At 37.0% G+C, this 23,764-nt stretch overlaps 1 protein-coding gene across 1 annotated transcript in view; it reads left to right on the top strand.

Moving 5' to 3' along the window:
* Positions 1–23,764, top strand: part of ADAP1 (ArfGAP with dual PH domains 1) — a 168,408-nt gene that overhangs the window by 52,340 nt on the left and 92,304 nt on the right. The window contains exon 4 of the mRNA XM_074281106.1: positions 15,664–15,746. Coding sequence (XP_074137207.1) covers positions 15,664–15,746 — 83 coding nt within the window. The remainder of the gene's footprint in view (positions 1–15,663; positions 15,747–23,764) is intronic.

Genomic DNA, 23,764 nt, shown 5'->3' with positions numbered 1-23,764 from the left:
TGGATTTAGGCGTTCTCTTTACATTGGATGGCAGAATTTCATGTCAGCACAGTGCAAAATGATGAAGAAAGAAGAAGAATACAATCTTTACCTTTGGAGAGCTCCTGATCTACCCCCCAAAATGTCACTCAATTTAACATTTACAAGCATACCTCTGAAATTTTGCGGATTCTGTTCCAGACCATTGCAATAAAGCAAATATCACAACGAAATGAGTCATGTGAATTGTTTATTTTCCAGTGCATATAAAAGTTATGTTTAAATTAGATGATTGATGCCAGTTTCAAAGAGATTGTGGTGAAGAGAGCCACCTACACCCAGAGAAAAGACTGTAGGAACAGAATATGGATCACAGCATAGCATTCTCACTTTTTTTGTTGTTGTTCGCTTACGTTTTGTTTCTTTACTCATTTACTTTCTTTTTTTGATCTGTTTTGTTTTGTGCAGCAAAAGAATTGTATAAATATGTTTATACATTTTGGATTTAACATATATTTTAATATGTTTAACATATATTGAATTGCTTGCCATCTAGGGGAGGGGATGGGAGGAAGGAGGAGAAAATCCTCCTTGAATCCTTGAAACACAAGGCTGTGCAAGGGTCAATGTTGTCAAATTATCTGTGCATATGTTTTGAAAATAAAAAACTTTATTAAAAAAAGAGAAAGTTATATTTATATTATACTGTAGTTACTGAGAATGTATTATGTCAAGACCCACTTAGCTTGTGGTGTTCCTAGGATCCTCCTGAAAACTTCATGTTCCTTCTGATATTACTGACCATTGCGCAGATTCCAAGCCACAAGAAAGCCAGAAAGTGAAGGACAAAGCTGTTTATGGTTTTCCAAATCAGACACGCAATTCTCTCTTCTCTACCCAGCTACAGACTGAACAGGAGAAGAAAAAGATCTACCTATGGGGAGAAAGGCATGATGAGCCCTTAGCCACTGAGCTTGTCTGGTACCCATGAGGAGAGGATCTGTACAAGCTATGACCTTCTTGAAGCTAAGAGAGTGAAAAACACAGTGGCCAAAAAAAAAAAAAAAAAAAAAAGACCAAGGAAAATTAGGAGGGACTCATTCAGGAGAGGGCTCTGGAGTTGGCTGCCCTGTGCTTCCCTAACTTCTCACAGCCCCCAAAGAGGGAGGGGTAAATCCTTGGCTCCTCTGTCTGTGCCAAATAAAAGTTGCAATATCATCTTCAAAACAACAACAACAAAAAAGTACTTATTTTAATTTAAAAATTCCTTATTGCTAAAAAAAAAAAAAAAAAAAAATTCTAACCATCACATAAACCTTCAGTGAGTCATCATAATCCTTTTACTGGTGGAGGGCCTTGCCTTGATGTTGATGGCTGCTGACAGATCAGGATGGTGGTTGCTAGGAAGCTGTGGCAATTTTTAAAAATGAGACAAACAATGACATTGCCACATTGATTGACTCTTCCTTTCACTTGATCACTTAGTGGCTATTGTAGGATTATTAACTGGCCTAATTTCAATCTTGTTGTGTCTGAGGGAATAGGGAAATCCGAGGAAAAGGGGAGAGATGGGAATGGCTGGTTGATAAAGCAGTCTGAACACATAACATTTATTAAGTTCAATGTTTTACGTGGATGTGGTTTGTTCCCAAAATAATGACAATAGTAACATCAAAGATCTCTGACCACTGATCACCATAACAGGTATAATTATAGTGAAATAGTTTGAAATATTGTGAGAATTACCAAAATGTGACACAGAGACGTGAGATAAGCATGTTATTGGAAAAATGGCACTGATAGACTTAATTGATGTTGGATTGCCATAAACGTTCTAATTAGGAAAAATGCAGTTATCTGTGAAGCACAATAAAGCAAAGTACAATTAAGTGAATTATGCCTGTACTAAATATTTGTTTTTTTCAAAGACACTATGTGCTGAGCATTGTAGGGGCATAATGTTTAACAAGGCATATCTATCTCCTGTCTACAGGAAGTTTATAATCTAACAGAATGTAGAGCAGTAGGAAGAATGATGAGAAGGGCATCAATTCTCCCTTCACTCTTTTGTGTATAATACTTTATTTGATTGTAACAACAATAGAGCGGAAAGTATGCTTGGTCCCCATTTTACAGATGAAGAAACTAAGGCTCAAAGAGATTATAAGGCTCAGTGTACATTTGGTATAATTAGTTGGTGGCAGTTACAGAATTATAATCAAGAGTTCCTGATTCTAGTGAACTTTTTGTTTCAATTTTTTTTTTGGCCTTTTCAGCCTTCATCAGGGGAATTCTGGGGTTTATTTTGTTAAACTGAAAGAGAGAATTGGGTGGTAAGAAGAAACCTTTGCTTCAGGGCCTAAGGGTAATTAATTACATCTATAACTACTTCAGTTAGTAAGTAACAAGGTGATACAGTGACTAGAGAGCAGTAATGGGATCCAGGAAGACTTTAGTCCAGATTTGCCTGCAATACTTATTAGTTGTGTGACCCTGAGCATTTTCTTTTTAACAAAAAAGGTCTTTTGGCATAGTGCATTGAATGCTGTTCTGGAAAGCAAGAGGATTGAGGTCTAATGTGGCTATTGACATGGAACTGCTGAATGACCCCGGGCCAGTCATTTAATCTCAAAGCTCTAAGACATTTTTATAATAAAAATAACAATAATAACAATGATAGCTAATGTTTATATAACTATGTGCCAGGCATTGTGCTAAGCACTTTACAAATATTATCTCATTGTAGCCTCATAACAACCTTGACAATTAAAGTCCACTATTATCACCATTTAATGGTTAAAGAAATTGAAGCAGAAATTATTGACTTGCTAAGGGTCCAACTGCTAATAAGTATATGAGCTGGATTTGAATTCAGTTCTTCCTGACTCCAGACTCTGTGCTCTATCTACTGTGCCACCAACTTGCCTTATTTCTAAGGTGATAAGGTGTAGAGAAAGTAAAATTAGGAGAAGATTTCCTTACCTTAAAGTATCCTATTTTAATGAAATGATCAGTCCGGTCATTGTTCCTAGTTAACCCCCTACCACACTGCTCTATGCCTTTGTATCTGTATTTGTTCCTTGGATAGTTTTCCAGGGCTAATAAAACTAGTTTTCTGTCCCCAAGTTCTTCTTAACTTGAGTTTCCCAATAATCAATTGTGAAAGACTTAGCTCTTCTGATCAATACAGTGAACCAAGACAATTCAAAATTCTATCCATCTTTCTAGAGAAATAACTGATGAACTCTGAATGGAGGTTGAAGTATTTATTTAATTTTATCTTTCTTGTGTTTTTGGTTGTTGTTTCATTGTTGTTGTTTTGTTTTGTAACATGGCTAATATTGAAATATGTTTTGCATTATTTCAAAAATTGGAATTTGCAACATTGCAATATTGCCATTCCTTCTAGATCATAACTGCTTGCCAATTTGAACTCTTTCCTCTTACTATCCAGCTTACTATGTACTTGGATCTTCCAGAATCCCACTATTTCAGAGGTGGGTAAAACTTTAGATATCATCCAAGATACCAAACCATAGCTCACTTAATATGTCCTCTAATACATCTCCAGAATGGTATCATCCATCCTCTGATCAAAGACCACCAATGATGAATACTTTGTTCTCATAAACAAAAAAAGATTCCACTTCTGGGCAGCTTGAATTATTAGGATTCTTTTCCATCCAACCAACTTCTGAAATCTGTTTCCTCTTAGCTTCAACACACTACTTGTAAGTTGTGACTTTCAGGACCAAGCAAAACAAGTATAATCCCTTTAAATTTAAATATTTGAAGCTATTGGTCACCATCCCTAAGTTTTCTCTTTTTTCAAGCTAAATGTTTCTTTAATTCTCATGGTATTGGAAGTTGAAATTGAAGGACTGGCCATCAATTGGTGAATGGCTGAACAAATAGGGGCATATTATTGTAATGGGATACTATTGTTCTATAAGAAATAAGGCAGTGGGGGGGGGAGGAGGGGATGCTCAGAAAAATCTGGAATTATTTATGTGGAGAGCCAGAACACTGTACATAATAACAGCATTTTTGTAACAATAATCAATTAAGAAAGTCTTTGCTACTCTGATCAATACAGTGATCCAGGACATTTCAAGAGAACTCATGATGAAGAACTATTCATCTTTCCAGAGAGTGAACTGATGAACTCTGAATGCAGATTGAAGCATAATTTTTTTCACTTTATTTTTCTTGAGTTTTTTTTGTAACATGGCTAATATAGAAATATCTTTTGTATGACTTCATGTGTATAATATCTATCTTATTGTTTGCCTTCTCAGTAGGAAGGGAAGGAAAAGATTCTAAAACTGGATTTAAAAAAAATTTGAATAGCATTTTATTTTTCCAAATGCATGTAAAGATAGTTTTCAACATTCATTTTTATAACTTCCAAATAGTTTTTCCCTTTCTCCATTACCTTTCTCCTCTTCAAGACAGAAAACAATATGATATAGGTTAAATATGTACAATCCTTTTAAAGACATTTCCATATTTGTCATACTGTGGAAAAAAATCATACCAAAAGTGAAAAAAAAAGCCCAAGAAAGAAAACAAACAAAAAAGTGAAAATACTATGCTTTGATCCACATTCAATCTCCACAGTTCTCTCTCTGGATGGTATTTTCCATTGCAAGTTTAGTAAAATTGCCCTTAATCATTGCATTGATGAGAAGAGCCAAGTCTATCACAGTTGGTCATTTTACAATCTTGTTGTTACTGCATCTGCTGTTCTTGTGGTTCTGCTTACTTCACTCAGCATCAGTTCATAAAAGTCCAGATTTTTCTGAAATCAACTTGCTCATCATTTCTTATAGAACAATAATATTTCATTACATTCATCTGCCATAACTTATTCAGCCATTCCCCAACTGATGGACATCTACTCAATTTCCAATTCCTTACCACCACAAAAAAAGGGCTGCTATGAACATTTTAGCACATGTGGGTCTTTTCCCCTCTTTTATGATTTCTTTGGAATACAGACTCAATAGTGAAACTGCTAGACCAAAGGGTATGTACAGTTTTATTGTCCTTTAGGCATAAGAACTGAAACATTTTAAGAAATGAATATTTTTTTTAAAAAATCCTTTTATAGAATAATTTGAGTCTCTATCATACTTTTTGTTCTTCCTTGGATATATCTTTCTGATGATGGGGAAATGAGTTCTAATATGTATATAGCAGAATATAGGAAAATTCCCACCTTCCTTCCTTATTCAGGATACCAGAACTATAGGAATGAAACCTGGGAATTCATTTACTTATTTGTCATGATTTGTATGTCACTCAAATCTTTGATGTTTGTTTCTTTGGTTTGTTTTTGTTTTTTGTTTTTTCATATGTATTCTTGTCTAGTCACACTTCTTTCTGTCCTGTCTTTACATAGTTAACTTTCTGACCCCATGGATGGGATTTTCCATTTATTCCTCTTCAGTTTTATTTTACTAGATTTGGGTCATTTGCTTTAGCCTTTTGATAGAGTCTAGGAGTTAACTGTCCTTCCCAACTTTTTGTCATTAGCAAATTTGTGGCAGCTAGATGGAGCAATAGATAGCGCTGTGGACCTGGACTCCCTTTCCACCATGTTTTCATTCAGTTCATTGATTAAAATGTTGAAACAAATGAGTTGAACCCCAGTTTATACCCTCATTGCCCACTGTTGAGGTCTTACTTGATCTGCCTCATCCTTCTAGTTCTGTCTCCATATAATTGGACTTTGGCCATCTCCAACCTGTACTGCTGGCTAAACCTTACCTGATTTTGAAAGCATTGAATGAGATAAGTAATATATATGGACACTTAGGCCATACAAGCAAACTGAGATCTGAATATCATCTCAAGAGACTCTTGAACAAATGAATAAAAAATAAAATTGTTCCTTAGAGTAAAAGTATTATATATTTTTAAACAGATGTAGGTGGAACCAGTCTGTAACCCAACCAAAAGAGAGAAACTAGCCTGATTCTTACATGACCCAGATCAAATTTTGGGACCATCCCCCTTTCACTCCCGGGCAGGGAGTGTGTGTGGCTAGCAGGCTTTTCTCCACGTGTCATTTTTTTAAAAATTATTTGTATTTTGAGCTTCACATCTGGGAAAGGAAATAGTTGGTGACTGCTTTTTCTCACTTTTATTATTGGATGGAAACCAACGTCTTTGTTCGTAGCTTCCTGTGAGATGTAGGGGCAAGTGTAATATATTCTGAAGCTGTTTCCCAAGAGCTTATGAGAGTAAATTCAGTTTTACAGCTAGAAATGAGTAGTTTTTTTTCCCAGCCAGGACACTGGCCTGCCCAAATGAAGCTTTGGCAACCTTTGTTTGGCATGGCGCTCCCAGAATCTCTCCATGGCTTTTTTTGGCCCTAGTTAGTTTCTTGCAATCTGGTTATGGCCTGTTTGCTGTGAAGTTATTCATTGTAATGAGCAGAAAATTTAGAGCAGGAGGGAACCCTAGAGATCACCTGGCACAACATTATCACTTTATAGATAAAGAAATGGAAGGCCAGAGACCCCAGGTTCACACAATCAATCTGACATCATTCCTTTTCAGACTTGGAATTCTAGGGTTTATGTAATATTTTTAAAATGCTGATTTTGAGTTCATGTTCCTTCTCTACTCTGGTCATTATTAGCTGGCTTTGAGACTTAGTTTCCTTCTCTTTTAAATTAATTTTAATTATCTTTTAAAGTTTCCTCAAGTTCTATGAGTTTGTTTTTTCATAAGATCACAGATTTAGAGATGGAGTAGACTTTAGAAGTCCAATCCCCTCATTTTATAGATGAGGAAACTTCAACAGAGAGGTTAAGTGATTTGCCTAAAGTCACACAGCTAATAAATGGCTGAAGTGGAATTTGAAGTCAGATTTTCTTAGCTTCAAGCCCATTGACCTGTCCATTATATTAAGTAGCCTCTCAGTTGATTCTTACAGCAACCCTGTGAGGTAGACGTTATTTTTGTTGCTGGTCAGTTTTTTTCAGTGTTGTCTGACTCTTTGTAACTTCATTTGGGGATGTCTTTGCAAAGATACTAGTGTGGTTTGCTATTTCCTTCTCCAACTCCTTTTATATATGAGAAAACTGAAGCAAACAAAGGGAGGTGATTTATCCAGGGTCACATAACTAGTAAGTGTCTGAGGCTGAATTGAACTCAGTTATTCCTGACTCCAGACCCAGTACTCTAACCACTGGACCACCTAAATGGTGTGTTATTATACAAATTGTACAGGTGGAGAAATTGAACCTGGAAGAGAGGTAAGGGAGATACGGTCAGTTGGTTAAAATAAAGGAGCCTTAATTTAATCCATCCAGCATTAACTATATGCTCATCCCCATTATTGGCATTGAGAAAGGTATGAGAAGAGGAGGAGATATATTCCCTGCCTTCAAGGAAGTTACTGGATCCTTAGATTCACATACATGAAACAGCGAATCGCAGTGTAAAGTGGCAGACAAATGCCAGAATGCATGGTACAGATTGTATGTGTACATGTCATAGAAAGGAGTTCAGAGTGGCTTATATCCTTTTAAGCTAGAGTGAAGGGCTCTTGGGTAGATGGAAAAGTAAACCTGATTTTATCTAGGAGTAAAACAAAGCTGTTTGTCAGCACAGTCAGGCACGAATAGCTGCTATCTCTATCCTTCTCCAGCTTCTGTCTCCATTGGATTGAAATTTTTTGAAAGGGAAAGGATTAGTTGACCATGGAAATCCAACTATATCAACTCCAAAGATGCTGCAGTCCTCAAATTCCTTCAATGCTGACTTCTTGCTACCTGCTCAGAGTTAGATCAGATAATTTGCACATGCATTTGGAAATAAGATTGTGCTGAATCAGGAGAGATTTACATCAGACTCAAGGAAGAATTGCAAAATGTGATGTTCTTTTTCTCTAAAAATTGTAATCCTTCTCTGGGAGCAGATCCTTTGGGGAGCTTCTGGAGGCAGCTTTCCTTTCAGTTCAGTAATCCCAAAATGCAGCCAGGAGTTAAAGTCCTTTACTGTCTCTTTCCAAATCTTATCTCCAGATCCTTTATTTTCTCCTTCAAGTCTTAACTCCTTCACTTAGGGCTTGGCTAGCTTTCTATAGATCTTCTCTTTGGTTCCCAAAGAGCTCTTGTCAGAATGTCACCAGCCAGCATGAACATCGAAGTGGGAATGAAATCGTTTTTTTTTTTAAATTAATTTTTATAATTATAATTTTTGACAGTATATATGTATGAGTAATTTTTTAAATAACATTATTCCTTGTATTCATTTTTCCAAATTTTTCCCTCTCTCCCTCTACTCCCTCCCCTAGATGACAGGCAATCTCATACATTTTACACGTGTTACAGTATAACCTAGATATAATATATGTGTGTAAATTCAATTTTCTTGTTGCACGGTAAGAATTGGATTCCATCTAATACTTAATGTGCAACAAGAAAATGGTATTTACACACATATATTGTATCTAGGTTATATTGTAACATATGTAAAATGTAGGGGATTGCCTGTCATCAAGGGGAGGGAGTAGAGGGAGAGAGGGAAAAATTTGGAAAATGCAAGGGATAATATTATTTTTAAAAATTACTCATGCATATATACTGTGAAAAAATTATAAATAAATAAAATTTAAAAAGAATTGGATTCCGAAAGTATAAGTAACCTGGGTAGATAGACAGTAGTGCTAATATTTTACATTCACTTCCCAGTGTTCCTTCTCTGGGTATAGTTATTTCTGTCCATCATTGATCAACTGGAAGTGAGTTGGATCTTCTTTATGTTGAAGATATCCACTTCCATCAGAATACATCCTCATACAGTATTGTTGTTGAAGTGTACAGTGATCTTCTGGTTCTGTTCATTTCACTCAGCATCAGTTCATGTAAGTCTCTCCAAACCTTTCTGAATTCATCCTGCTGGTTATTTCTTACAGAGCAATAATAGGGAATGAAATCTTTGAGACAAGCATATGCTACTGGCAGGATCAACCAGTTGCTATGTGGTGCTGAAGTTCTTCACATAGGAAGGGAGTCTGTAGATAAATTTCAGGGAGTCTGTAAACTTAGATGTAGGGGTGAAAATGACATCTTTCCTTTCACTTACTAGAATTTAGTATTTCCTTTAATCATTAAAAAAACCAAACAAACATTGCTCTGAGAATGAGGTCCATAGGCTTCAACTTACTCTTAAGGGGTCCTTGACTCAAAAAAAGGATTCTTACATCATTCAGCCTGGGTTTGCCTTAGTCTTCCCTATTGCTTCCTGCAGCAGGACCCATAATGGGATTAGGCAAACCTTAGAGGTCCCCAAAGGGTCACCTGGTCCAGTTTCTGCCTTCTGGTTTTGAGGGAACCAAAGTATTCTTGGTTACCCATCCTATAATTCAGGGGTTTCTTGTAAGAGTAAGAAGCTGAAAGTTAAGCACTGGCTTTGAAAAGGATCAGGGTTTGAATATTGCTGCCAAAGTAAAATCATTTCTCCTAAATGGATCTCAGTTTCTTCCTCTCTAAAATGAAATCTTTGAACTAGATGGAGTTAAAAGTTTTTTCCAGCTTGAAATCTGTGAATTTAACAGAGCACCAAAGACCCTTTCTAGTTCTATATCCTAAAATCCTAAAATTATAGGATGGGTAACCAGGAATTAAAAAATGAATCCCTTTCTCCTGAGACGTTGAAGAAGAGAATACTCTTAAGTAGTTTGGGCCTGAAAGCAGAAAGCTGAACCAGAAGATCCTTTGTGGACCTCTTAGATTTTCCTGATGCTATTACAGGACCTGCTGGAAGAAGTAGCAGGGAAGCATTTGTGCACACACTAAAGCAAACCTGGGCTGACTGATGTAAGAACCCCTATCACAATTCATCATGTTCTAAGGTCTTGGATCCTGCCAACTCAGGTTTTATAGAGCAGTGTGGGCAGCTGACCTTCCCATGGAAAATGCTAATTGGAGGATCAGAGTCTGTTACTAATGAATATTTATAGACAGTTTTCAACTCCATCTTCCCTGAACCTAAGTAATAGCCCAGGCATGTCTTGCCCTTGTGCGAATATTTGTGATCTCTTGTATCATATGGTTGTCAGAGGAGGTCGATCTGTGCTCAGAAGTGATGGCTGGGGACTTAAGCACAGATTATTTGTTGGGGAATTCTGCATCATATCATCATTATTGTGGGTGCTGTTTGAGGGTTGCTTCCCATAATTTTTTCCCTTCAAAAACACTCTCATATATGTAATCCAATTGAATAAACATTTTTAAGCACTCAGTATGCACAAGGGACTTCTTATTGGAGATAGAAAAATAGAAATAACATGTTCCCTCCCCTTAAGAAGCTTATATTTGAAAGGTCACTTCCAACCTTCCTTCCCCTTCTCTCACTTCTCTCTTTCTGAAGGTGAAAAGATCACAATATTGAACATTACACAGATTTTAGAGCTTTTCAGTATGTTGATTGGTTGTACTGATATTTCTTATTTTTCCTTTCTTTTTTTTCTTAAAAAGATGTTGTTCAGTTTTCAGTCATATCCAATTCATCATGACCTCATTTGGGGTTATCTTGTCAAAGGTACTAGAATGATTTGCCATTTTATTTTCTAGCTCATTTTACAGATGAGGAAACTGAGGCAAGCAGAGTTAAATGACTTGCCCAGGGTTAAATAGGTGGTAAATATCTAAGGCTAACTTTGAATTCAGGTCCTCCTAACTCTATTCACTTTATCCATTGTGCCACTTAATTGCCCCTCTTAAAAAGATAAATTTTTTTTATATGGAGATGACTCTTGGAAAAGGGAGGAATGTAGGGGAAAACTGTGATGATGGAAAAACACATACCAATAAAAACTTTTTTAAAAGTTGGCTTTCTATTAGTGGGTGTAAACTCAGATAAGTATAATGCAAGATATAAAGTGAAGGGTATGAAAGAGATGCCAAACAAATTGAAGATGAGGGAGAACACTTCAGTGAGGGAGATCTAGAAAGAAGCTAGCCCTGATCCCTGAAGAAAGAGAAGGATTCTGGAAGTAGAGATGAAGAGGGAATGCATTCCAAGCATAGGAGATGACTTTGGTAAATGTATAAAGATAAGATAGTGGGGCAAACTCAAGGAAGAACTAGCAGTCCAGTTTTGCTAGAATGTAGTATGGAGAGTAATTTGAAGTAAAACTGAAAAGATAAATTGTAGCCGGATTGAATAATTAAGTTCCCATGTACCTAGTGGCCTGAAACTGAAACTCTGAATTTATAGGGACCAGTTTCATATTGGGGAGCTTTTCAGGGATCATAATGCACATTTTGGATTTCCTCAAGTATCATCAGAATTTGTTTCATGCCTGCTCTCCATAATCAATCTACCTAATCAATAAGTAAAGAGAAAAGGGACTTCAGTTCCATGCAGTACTTGGGTTAAAAAAAGATTGAATTTAGGACAGTTTTATTCAACCTATCTAAGGAAAAAAAAAAAAAAAAGACTTGCATCCAATTCTATAAACAATCAAGACAACACCCTTTCTTCTCCGTAAAGCCTCATTTCCCTAAGAAACTTTATGCAATCTCTAGATCTTCCCTTCTCCTCCCCACCCCATCTCTCTCTTAGAGAGTAAAGAATTTGAAATTGCTAAAGAATCTACTTCCTTGGATCTACACAGTCCCTATAACTTACAGTATTAGTGAAAGGTTGAAATCTAAAGTTATATCTCATTTTGTGGCTCTGTCCCTTGCTGTTCCTTTGCTTTGTTCCATGTCTGGAACTGTGCACATTTTGTAGGCTTCCTCTTTAGAGAACTGAATTCAAATTCCAATGCCACCCTTTGCTCTTTGTGTTTCTTCCTATTGTCCCTCTTGTTTGTCTCTTTCTATTTTCCCTTTAAGATGCCAATTACAAGGGTATAACCTCCTTGAGATATGAACCAGTCATGAATCAGTGTTGTTAAAAGGGCAAAAGGACAAAAAAACACATTCTGGCTCAAGACAGGTTGTGCCTTATAAAAGAGAAAGGGAATTTAATAGTAAGGGAAATTCAAAAGGGTCTTACCAGGCTTCTCCTGAACCACCTTTCACAGCAATCCAAGACACAAATTCTCATTCTTCAAAACAGTCCCAAGAAAAGAGCAGGGAAAGTGATCTTGTATAGTGGAAAGAATTTTGGCAAATCAGTATCAGAATTAGGATTCCTCACTCCCAAATCATTGTTCTTCCCATTACAATTACTTTCCTTTTCACTCACCTGCAAGTGAGAACTAAGTATTTCCACAAGACTCCCTAAAGTTATAATGTTGTGAGAATGCCTTCCTCATTCACCCACCCACCCCCTCCAAACCCCAAACAATATTTATCAGAGCTATATGCCCTTTGCTACCCATCAGAGACATTGTCTTGTGTCTAGAAGAAAAGAGATAGAGAGATTGCACAATGGATACCACTTTTGGAAAGGTAGCTTCTTGCCCTTTCTACATTCTTTGCAACTTTTAGAATTCAAGAGTCAGATGGAATGGCAGCCATTGATTCAGCCCTTGCCTACCCAGAGGCAGGTAGAAAGTGAGAGTGTTTCAAATTCTGGATTTTCTTATCTCCTTGTGATGTGTCTTATTATTTCAGGTAGAGTCATATAACATACCAACATGTAAAAATTAATTAATTAATTTAGATTTACTATAATCTGATAAAAAAAAAATAGCATATGGTTCCTTCCCCCCTTCAGGCAATTGGGGTTAAGTGACTTACCCCGGGTCACACTAGGAAGCATTAAGTATCTGAGGTCAAATTTGAACTCAGGTCCTCCTGACTTCAGGGCTGGTGCTTTATCCACTGCACCACCTAGCTGCCCTGAATATGGTTCTTGAAGGAATATGTTGTAAAATCAAACTAACAAGAGGGTGAAGCAGTGAAGTACGCAGAGTGCTGAGCCTAGAGTTAGGAAGACTCATCTTTGTGATTTCAAATCTGGCCTCAGACACACTATCTGTATGACCCTGGACAAGTCATTTAACCCTGTTTCTCTCAGTTTTCTCTTATATAAGAGAAGGAAATGATAAGCCAATCCACTATCTCTACCAAAGAAAACCTAAATAAGGTCAACAAAGAGTTAAACCCAACTGAAAACAGCTCAACAACAATAAAATAGGAAGATATTGCTACTCCAGAAACACTAAACATCCATAGCATAAATCATGTGAGCTAGATCATTGTGGAGTCCTATTTTCATTCTTCCCTTAGCACTCTGCTCCTTGTGAGATCATCCTTACAACTAGGAACTAAAAAGCTCTTTTGAGAGTCTAACTCCAGTCCTTTTTGTTGTAACTTATCCGATTCTTCATTTCACAAGTATTCAGCAAGTTAAAAAGAAGAAAAAGCTCTGTAAGCTAGAATGATTATGGAAGTCTTCTGGGTAAGTGACATTTGAGGTAGGCTTTGAAGAGGGAAAGGATCTGAAGCTGGATAAGTGGGAGAAGTGGGAGTGTAGATTTTTTTTTTCATCCCCAGGGAAGATGGAGAATTACTTAGAATCAAAGAAAGTCACACCTGGAAACAGCCTTAGAAATCATCCAACCCTGGGGTTCCTAGCCATTTTTGGATCTTGTATCCTTTGATTTTCACCAAACTTTCCCATACTCCTTCTTAAATATGAAAGAAAATAAATGATAGAATTTACCATACCTGTGTCCATACTTTCAATAGGACAATATAGTTATTTACTTTTTATTTAATAGAATACTAGACTTGGAATCAGTACAGTCTCAGACACTTATTTGTTTTGTGACTGAGCAAATTACTTTAACCTCTAGTTGCCTCTGTTTCCTCATCTGTAAAATGAAGGAGTTGTACCTTTTGGATTCTCTGGTCCCTTCCAAGTTATATCTATGAACTATGAAACAACCAAATATTCCTCTGTCTTTTTGACAATCTTCTCATTCCTTTGGGGGTACATGGGCCCCCACATAATCATTTTGGGTACCCTTGATCTAACTCAACTCCCTCTTTCAACATAGAGAAATTGAGTCATCACTGTAATCATAGTTACCTTTTATACATCTACCCTTAATATGTCATATTCTCTCTGGATCAAAAGCACATAAGTTATTTAACTGCCTCTCATAAATCTTGCTTCTTATGCCATTAATCATTTCCGTTCGTGCTTCTTTGGGCCTTTGCCTATAGTTTCTGAACATCCCTCTTAAGATGGCCTAAGGGATGTTGTACATGAAGGCAGGTAATCTACCTACTGTGAAAGTTAGCAGGAAGAAAAGCCTGAAATATTCACTGGGAATTCTCTCCAATATCCAGAAAGCAAAAGCACACTGGGGTCCTTAGATTTTCTCTTCATATTAGCTAATGCTAGAGAGAGCTTTTTTTTTTTTTCCCCATCAGCTTTAGCAATAGTCAGGAATGACCACAGGTTTTATGCTCATTCCCAGAGCTGGAGTATGCTCGGGGAGCCACTTGCTGAAAACTCATTTCCTCCCTCACAACTTAAGATGACTCACTATATTATCAGAATGAGGGAAGGAACTATATTCCTCAGAGACAACAAATGGAGGAGGCTTATGTCTAAACTCTGATATCTGTGCTATAACCCTCCTTTCATGTGCTCAGATGTCCAGTAATAATGATGATCACAGTGTTGGTGCTTAAAAAATAAATGCTTATTAAATTGATTTAGAATACTCCTCCATGTTGATATGAGAAAGAATGAGTCAAGAAAGACCTGGATTCAAATTCTCCCTCTAATATCTACTAGTTCTGTGGCCAAGGATAAATGATTAAACTTCTATGCACTTCAAATTTCTTATCTGTAAGTAAAATGATAGGTTTGAGTGCCTTTGAGGTTCTTTCTAGATCTAAATCTATGACCCAAAGTTCCTATAATTGTAGGAAGATTTATGAGGGGATATAGTTAAGAATTACACTAGATAAGAAGGTAGAGATGGGGTACCATCTGCATTATTGGAAGGAATATAACTGTGGAAGATCTCACAGATCCATTGGAATATGGGTGGTGTTAGTTGGCATGGGCAAAAAAGAGTTGGGGGCTGATTCAACATTTGCTGTCCTTTGTCAGACCTTCAAAGATAATAAACATCTCATCTCCATATACCAGTACCTTAAAAAATTACTACTTCAGGCATTCAAGTGAGAAAGCTGCTCATAAATCTTGAATAAAAGGGCAAAAATCCATTAACATGCAAAATCCTGGGCTTGCCCAGTCTCTGCCTTTTGTTTCAACTGCTGACTTGGTCATATCAGGGACCCTCTCACCCTTCTCAGAATCCACTCCCCCCTTTTGTATAATAATTCCACTCTTGTACATTCAGAGGATGGAGGCTGTGTCATTTTGAGCCTAATTGTTTAGAATCAAAAAATATTTACATTGGTAAACACTAAACACAGCCGTGGGCAGTTTGCACAGAGAGTAACTAACTCCTCTGCTGAGTGTACTCTGAGAGTGGATGAGGCTGTTAAAATGAATTTTGATTAAGGCTTCTTTTTTCCCATATGGTTTTACAGCAATGGTTTTGTTAGTTCTCAAAAGACAATATCTCCAAGTCTTTTGAGGTCAGGGGGCTTCCTGAGAGCCACTGACCTGCAAATTCATTTTCCAGGAACTTATGCACTCAGCTGCCATCTTCCTTGTCGAATTAATGATCACAGCTTTCCTTTCAGCACCCAGACCTTGCCTCTTCTCTGTGTCTTTCAGACTCCTCCGAGAACAGTGGATCCGAGCCAAGTATGAAAGGAAGGAATTCATTTACACGGAAAAGCAAGAGCCCTATTCTGCAGGTAAGGAATGGAGTTCTCAACTGGAAATAATCTCTTTTGCTGGCAGACTGTTCTGCTACCCAGGGGCTCCCCTCACCTGGCTGCAGTCAATTAGATAAGGGAAAAAATGCCATTTTGTGGTGTGTTCTAATCTCCTTTTCTACTGCCCTCCCCCTTTAAAAGGGATGTCTCTTTTTATCACTATCCATGATTAAGTCACTAATTGATTTGACATTGGTGTCATTTGGCTGCTTTTTGCTTTCTTATTGGAAAGTCTGCTTTGCTACCTGTTTTCAAAACTCCCAGCTGGTTCCTCTCCTCTCCCCACCCATTACATCAGGGTATGTTTTGATTAATTGACATAGTGGCAATTTCCTCTCTTCTACCCTTTCTCTTCTGGTTAATATTTGCTTTGAGCCAACCTCATTTCCTTTTTTATGAAAAACCAGGAGAAATCACCAGCCCTTAGGTTGTTCAGAGTTATTCCATGGCTTGACTTCTCCTAACCTCATCTCTTGACCCTTGTTATATGTTTGCCTTTGCAGGGATAGTGGTTGCTCTGTAAGTCAAGGGATGTTCTGGAGTTATAGATCTAGGGATGAGAAGATGTTCAGAAACTTTACAGATGAGGAAACTGAAGTCCAGGAAGGTTATGTGATTTATCTAAGTCACATAGGCGAATAGATAGTAAACCTCAGAAGTGGGATGTCTTCTGAACCTGATATTGAGAAAGATTGATGGCAAAAGGGATAACAGGATGAGATGCTCACTAGTGTCAAAGAAGCAATGAGCATGAACTTGGACAGGCTCTGAGAAATTGTGGAAAATAGAACAGGCTGGCATGCTGATGTATGAAGTCACAAAAAGTTGTGACAGCAACAACAACAAAAACTTCTGACTCTAGATCTCTTTCCACTGAGCTATTCAACTTCCTAATGCTGTTTCACTCTCTCATGGTCCTGACTCTGTATCTATGGTTCATGAATGAGATGTACAAGGCATCATAACAGCTGACATCATGGCTAAAGAAATGGATTGGCTCTCAGGACATCTGACTTCTAGTCCTAGATTTGTCTTCCTTAGATGTTATTCCCAACTGTGGGCTTTAGTTTGTCCCACTATAAAATGAGTGTATTGTAGTAACAGCAAGACTGCACAATGATCAGCTATGATAGACTTAGCTCTTCTCAACTAAACAGTGATCCAAGACAATTCCGATAGACTTGGAATAGAAAATATCATCTGCATCCAAAGAGAGAATTATGGAGACTAAATGTAGATCAAAGGATACTATTTTCTTTCTTTCTTTCTTTTTTAAAGTGGGATGTGTATGTTTAACCTATATTGAATTAATTGCTGTCATGGGGAGGGGGAGGAGAGGAGAGAGGGAGAAAAATTTGGAACACAATTTTTTGCAAGGGTAAATGTTGAAAACTATCTTTGTGTGTATTTTTAAAAATAAAAAGCTATTATTTAAAAAGTAGAATATATATTGGTGAAGACTTTAAAAGATATTATCAATAGTGTTTTATTTTTCTAAGTACATGTAAAGATAGTTTTCAATATTCATTTTTGTAAGACTTTGTGTTCTAAATTTTCTCCCTCCTCCCTTACCTTCCCCCTCCCCAAAACAGCAAGCAATCTGATATAGGTTAAATATTTGCAGTCTTTTTATATATATTTCCATATTTGTCATGTTGTACAAAAAGAATCACCATAAAAGGGGGAAAAAACCTATGAGAAAGAAAAAACAGTGGTAAAAATACAGTGTTTTGAACCACATTTAGTCTCTGTAGTTTTCTCTCTGTATGGACTGGCATTTTCTATCCCATGTCTACTGGAATTGCCTTGAATCGCCTCATTGTTGAAAAAAAGCCAAGTTTATCAGTACAGATCATCACATAATCTTGCCATTACTTTGTACAATATTCTCTTGCTTTTGCTCACTTCACTCAGCATCAGCTCACGTAAGTTTTTCCAGACTTTTCTCCAATCAGTCTGCTCATCATTTTTTATAGAATAATAATATTATATTACCTTCCTATATAATTACTTATTCAGCCATTCCCCAACTGATGGGCATCCACTTTATTTCTAGTTCCTTGCTACTGAAGCATACTATTTTTTCTTTGCTTTTTCCCCCCCTTTTGTTCTGATTTTTCTTTCACAACGTGACTAATATAGAAATATGTTTAAAATGATTGTACATGTCTAACCAATATCAGATTGCTTATTGTCTTGGGGAGAATGAAGGTAGGGGAGGAAGTGAGGAAAGAAAATTTGAAATTCAAAATCTGTTACAAAAACAAATATTGAAAATTATCTTTACAATTGCACATGTGTAACCTATATTGGATTACTTGCTTTCTAGGGAAGGGAGGAAAGAGGAGGAAGGGGGGAAATATGGAACATAAGGTTTTGTAAGAGTGAATGCTGAAAATATTTTTGCATGTATTTTGAAAAATAAAAAGCCATTATAAAAAAGAAAATTCTTTACACGTAAATGGAAAAATAAAATGCTATTGAAATTAAAAGTAAAATAAAATGAGTGGGTTGGATTGGGGGTATCCAGGATTCTTTTAGGTCAAGGAAAATTCTGGGATCATAGATTTAAAGCTTAGAAGATACTCTAAGTAATCTGATGATGATGAAATTGAGGTACAGGTTTAGCACTTGGATCTTCTGGTCCTTCTCTGTAAGATCAGAATCAGTTTTACTTTCAACCTCTTACTGGCCATAGGACAAATTTGGTTGGATGACCTCTCCCTAGCTGCCCTTATTCCTTTGAGTTAATAGCAGAAGAAACAGAATGTCGGTCTCCCCTAATAAACTGTGAGCTCCTTGAGAGTCTTTCTTTGTATCCTCAGTTCTTAGCACAGTGCCTGGCAAACAGTAAACCTTAATAAATGTTTGTTGATTGAATTAACTCTTCTACTGTAAAATGTATTCTTGGGTATGGTAACTCTTAAGGTAACCCTTAAGAGCCTTTGGGCCCCACATTTCAATATTTAGGTAGTTGTGGTCACCCTGTTGTTAAGTAAAGTTTATATAATGACTTTGGATTTTACCTACCTGATATAAATTTCTCTCCACAGAGAAAAGTTCACTCCACAGAGCTTATAGAGTCCAAACGTTTTAGAATCTAGATATGAGATTTTAGCAGTTATCTAGTTTAACCCTTCATTTAAGAGATTAGAGATCAGAAACCCAGAAAGTATCAAAATGCCTAATTTGTCAAATAGGGAGTAAGCAGAAATGAGATTTTATTTTAACTCCTCTGAATTTTAATTCAGTGATCTTCCCAGAATACCCACACTGCTTCCTATTGTAACTGTGATGACCAATGAGGGGCAAGGCACCCCAATCTGTAGATATAGAGTGGAAAAATTTAAGCCAACCTAGAAGGAATCCAAGCTTAGCTTGTGCTCCCACACACAGAAATTTGTTGTTCAGTAATTTTTCAAAAATATCCTAGTCTTTGTGATCTCATTCGGAGTTTTCTTGGCAAAGGTACTAGAGTGATTTGCCATTTCCTTCTTCAGCTCATTTTACAGATGAGGAGACTGAGGCAAATAGGGTAAGTGACTTGCCCAAATCACACAATTAGGAAGCATGTGAGACTGTATTTAAACTTGGATTTTTCTGAGTCCAGGCTTTATCTCCTGTACTCCTAGCTGTCCTGTGCATAAAAGAGCCTATTGCATATTCAATCTGCTTCTTCATTGCTGAAGGAGCTGTCAGATATGAGTAATTTTCTGGCCTTCAAATCACATCAGACTTCTCTAGCAGGCCTACTCCTTTCCAGAGAGCTTGCCCTTGATTTACTGAAGCCAAATTCTGTTCTGACCAAAGAGAAGACAAATTAAAATATGGCAAAGTGCCTCAGTGATCGACCATTGATCCTACATAATACTTTGATCCCTCTCAAGCTGATCTCTCATTAAAAGATGAATAACGGGGTTACCACCGTACAAATTCAATGACACATGAAAATACCAATGCCCCAGTAATTTAGGTAACTGTGAGGTGCTCCACTGGCAAGTTTATCACTTTGACCTCAAATTTAGCAGACTTTGCAAATGGCTTTTAATTTTTTCCTCTTCTCAGCACTCATCTTCTCTCTTTCCCTGGCCCTGCAATAAGGATGTATCTTGGAAATTAAATTACTGTCCATCTACAACTACTATTTCCTCTGGTTGGTTTTTTTTTTTAAATGTTCCTTAATAATCAAGAGCAGTGTACTTGTGTTACTGGTCAGAACACAGATAATTTCCAGCTATGGAAAGATTCTTAATCAGTTGCTGAAAGATCAGATTTCTAAGGAGGCTCTTTATCTGAAGAGCTGTAATGGATGGATGGCCAGTCAATTTACATTAGCTTGCTTGAAGAGCAGGGGAAAAAGACTCAGAGCTCTCTGATTTTAGTGGTATAGGGAATTCCCAGCTGAGCAAACTCCCTCTACTAATGCAGGCTGGCACCTTATCTGCCAAGCCTTAAAGAGCTGCCTAGCACACTTTGAAGTTAAGTGACTTACTCGGAGTGTGTTCTGTTCAGTTATAGATGACTCCATTTGGAGTTTTCTTGGCAAAGATACTAGAGTGCTTTTCTATTTCCTTCTCCAACTCATTTTACAGATGAGGAAACTGAGGCAAACAGGGTTAGATGACTTACCCAGGGACACACAGCTAATGTCTGAGGCTAGACTTGAATTCAGGAAGACGAGTTTTACAGAGTCCAAGCTTGGTGCTCTTTCCACTGCACAACCTAAGGTCCCAGCATTAGTATTAGTCAGAGGTGAGACTTGAACTTTGGTCTAAGGCCAGTTCTATATCAACTCTATTCTGATACTTTTCATTTGTTTTCTTTTTTAAATCTGGAAAATTCTAAGTGTTGGCAGGGAGATTTTTTTTTTTCTGATTCTTTTTCCCACCACAATCCCCCACCAGGAAATTCTGCTGGAAACTCGAGGTGGTTGTGGTATAATTGTCGGTGTATCTGCACATTCCTGAGCGGTGCTATATTAACCAATGCTTAGCACAGTGCTTGACATCTATTAAACACGTGATAAATGCGTGGCAATTAGGTGACTCAGTGGATGGAGTGTTGGACCTGGAGTCAGAAGCACCTGAGTTCTAATTCGGCTTCAGATATTTACTAACTGGGTGACTCTGCGCAAGTCACTTAACCTTGTTTGCCTCAGTTACTTCATCTGTAAAATGAGCTGAAGAAGGAAATGGCAAACCAGTATCTTTGCTGAAAAAGTCCCAAATGGTGTCACAATCCTATGTGATTGAAGTAACTAACAACAAACGGTAAATACTCATTTATTTGACTAATTTTTCTTTGAGCTTTTAAGAATCATAATGTTTTGGAGCAAAAAAAGACTCTTTAGAAAACAGCTAATTTTATTTTTTAAAAGTTAATAAGCATTTATTTTCTTTCTCTTCTAAATCTCCCCCTCCAAAGAAAATAAAAATTCTTATAACAAACATGCCTCATTAATCAAAATAAATTCCCAAGCTGGCAGCATCCCAAAATGTTATATATGTGTGTGTTCAGAGTTATTCAATTCTCTCTCAGGAGGTAGGTGTCCCCTTTTTCTTAAGTCCTTTGGAATCAGAGTTAGTTATTGCATTGATTAGTGAGAAATCTTTTGAAATTGATTATTTTACAATGTTGTTGTTAATTGTGTAAGTTATTCTCCTGGTTCTTGTCATTTCATTTCACAGGAGTTTGTGTCCCAGGTTTCTCCAAAACTGTACCTTTTGTCATTTCTTATCATACAGTAAGATTCTATTACATTCATATACCATGATTTGTTCAGCCATTCCCCAATTTGTGGGCCGCCCTTTAGTATCCAGTTTTTTGTCACTACAAAACAAAAATGTACATATGAATCCTTTTCCTCCCCCTCTCTCTCCTTCTCCACCTTCTTTTCTTTTTTTTCTCTTCCCCCTCCCTGTTTCTCTTTGTCTGTCACCTTCCCTTCCTTCCTCCTCCCTCTTACCCCTCTCTTTCCTTCTTTCTCTCCCTTTCTCTTTCCTCTTTAATTAAGTATAGTCCTTGAAATACCACTAGTTCATAATTCAGTTATTTTTCACATATAGTTGTAAATTCATTTTCAGAATGACTGGTCTAAAGCTTCATAGTTCCATCACCAAAGCATTTTCCCACAGCCCTCCACCATTTCTCATTTTCCCTTTTTGTCAGTTTTATTGATCTGATAGAGGTAAGGTCTAGTCTTAGTTGGAAAAAAGTGAGGCCCAGAGATGGGAAAGTGACTTAACCAAGAGTCACAAAGATGGTAGGTGGAAGAATCGAGACTAGAACCCAAGTCTCAAGTCAATAAATTTAAATATTTAATAAGCATCAGTCATGCAAGGTAGTATATTAGTGCTAGCCTCCAGGTTTCTAACTCCCTTATCTATTCTATCTAGATTTCTTTTATTACATATATATATATGTGTGTGTGTGTGTATGTATGTATAAATATATATACACACTCAGACATATATATATATATAATTTTTTCCTGTTTATTTTCCCTAGTTACATGTAAAACATGTTTTGGCTTTTTTGATTATACATGTACATTCTTTTTTACATATTTCCCTATGAATCATATTGGGAGAGAAAAATTAGAACAAAAGGGAAGACCCACAAGAGAAAAAAATAGGAGAAAACAAAGTGAACATAGTATGTATTGATTTACATTCAGTCTCCATAGCTCTGACTCTGGATGCAGATGTTATTTTACATCCAAAATTAATTGAGATTACTTTGGATCACTGAACCTCTGAGGAAAAACCAAGTCTTTCATAGTTGATCAATGCACAATCTTGCTGTTGCTGAGTACATTGTTTTCCTGGTTCTGCTTATTTCACTTAGCATCAGTTCATATAAATCCATCCAGGCCTTTCTAAAATCAGCCTTTTTTTAAGAACATTTTTATGCAACAATAATATTCTGTTACTTCCATACACAATAACTTATTCAGCCTTTCCCCAGTTGATGGGTTTATACTCATTTTCCAATTCTTTGTCCCCACAAAAAGAACTGCTACAAATATTTTTGCACATGTGAGTCCTCTCACTTCTTTTATGATTTCTTAGGGATACAGATCTATTGGTCATTTTTAAATTGGCTGGTATTTGTGTTGCTTTTGTGCATTCAAGCTAAAGATTAAGGGTCCCATGTGCTAAGCTTAGTCACCCATGAAATATGATGTCACAAGATTCTGGAAAGTCCCCTTCCCAAAAGAAATCCCCCACTTCCTTCCTCTACATCCTGCTATTATCTAAACTTCTTAAGAGTAGGGATTTTTTTCTTTGTATCCTACAGTGCCTAGCAAAGAGTAGATTCTTAATAAATGCTTATTGGTTAACTGCCCATAAACTTTGAGTTTAGTATTGGTCTTTCTCCAAGAAGTCTTCTCTTTAGATCCTTGAGACAGCATTAGAATATGAGCTTCTTGAGGGTAGGGACTGTGGGGTTTTTTGTTTTGTTTTGTTTTTGGTTTTGCCTTGCTTTGAATCCCTAATGCTTAACACAGTGCTTGGAACACAATAAGTGCCTAATAAATGTTTAATTGATTGATTGCCAGCCATACAGTCTTAGTATGTCTGTAACCAATCAGTTCTGTGTCCTGAAGAGTTAGAGAAAGTTCCTGCCCTTTGGAAGAAACAAGGGGAAAGGGACAGGGGAGACTTGAGGGATCTGAAGACATTTTGTCAAGCTGACAGTTTTGCTTAGAACCAGATACAGAATTGAACTCTGAAGGTTCTCTATGTTATCCATGATTTTGACAAATTTATCAATAGGTTAGGGGCAGCTCGATGGCACAGTAGATAAACCTGAGAAGATCAAATCTGACCTTAAATACTTAGTAGCTATGTAATCCTGGTCAAGTTACTTTACCTTGTTTACCTTAGTTCCTCATCTGTTAAATGAACTGGAGAAATAACAAATCACTCCAGTGTCTTTGCCAAGCATGCTCCAAAACGGCCAAAACGGGTCATAAAGAGCTGGACATGACTGCA

Source organism: Sminthopsis crassicaudata, chromosome 1 (genome assembly GCF_048593235.1).
Source record: "Sminthopsis crassicaudata isolate SCR6 chromosome 1, ASM4859323v1, whole genome shotgun sequence".
NCBI classification, from domain to species: domain Eukaryota; kingdom Metazoa; phylum Chordata; class Mammalia; order Dasyuromorphia; family Dasyuridae; genus Sminthopsis; species Sminthopsis crassicaudata.
Note: the sequence above shows the minus strand (reverse complement) of the source record. Positions and strands in the feature narration are given on the sequence as shown.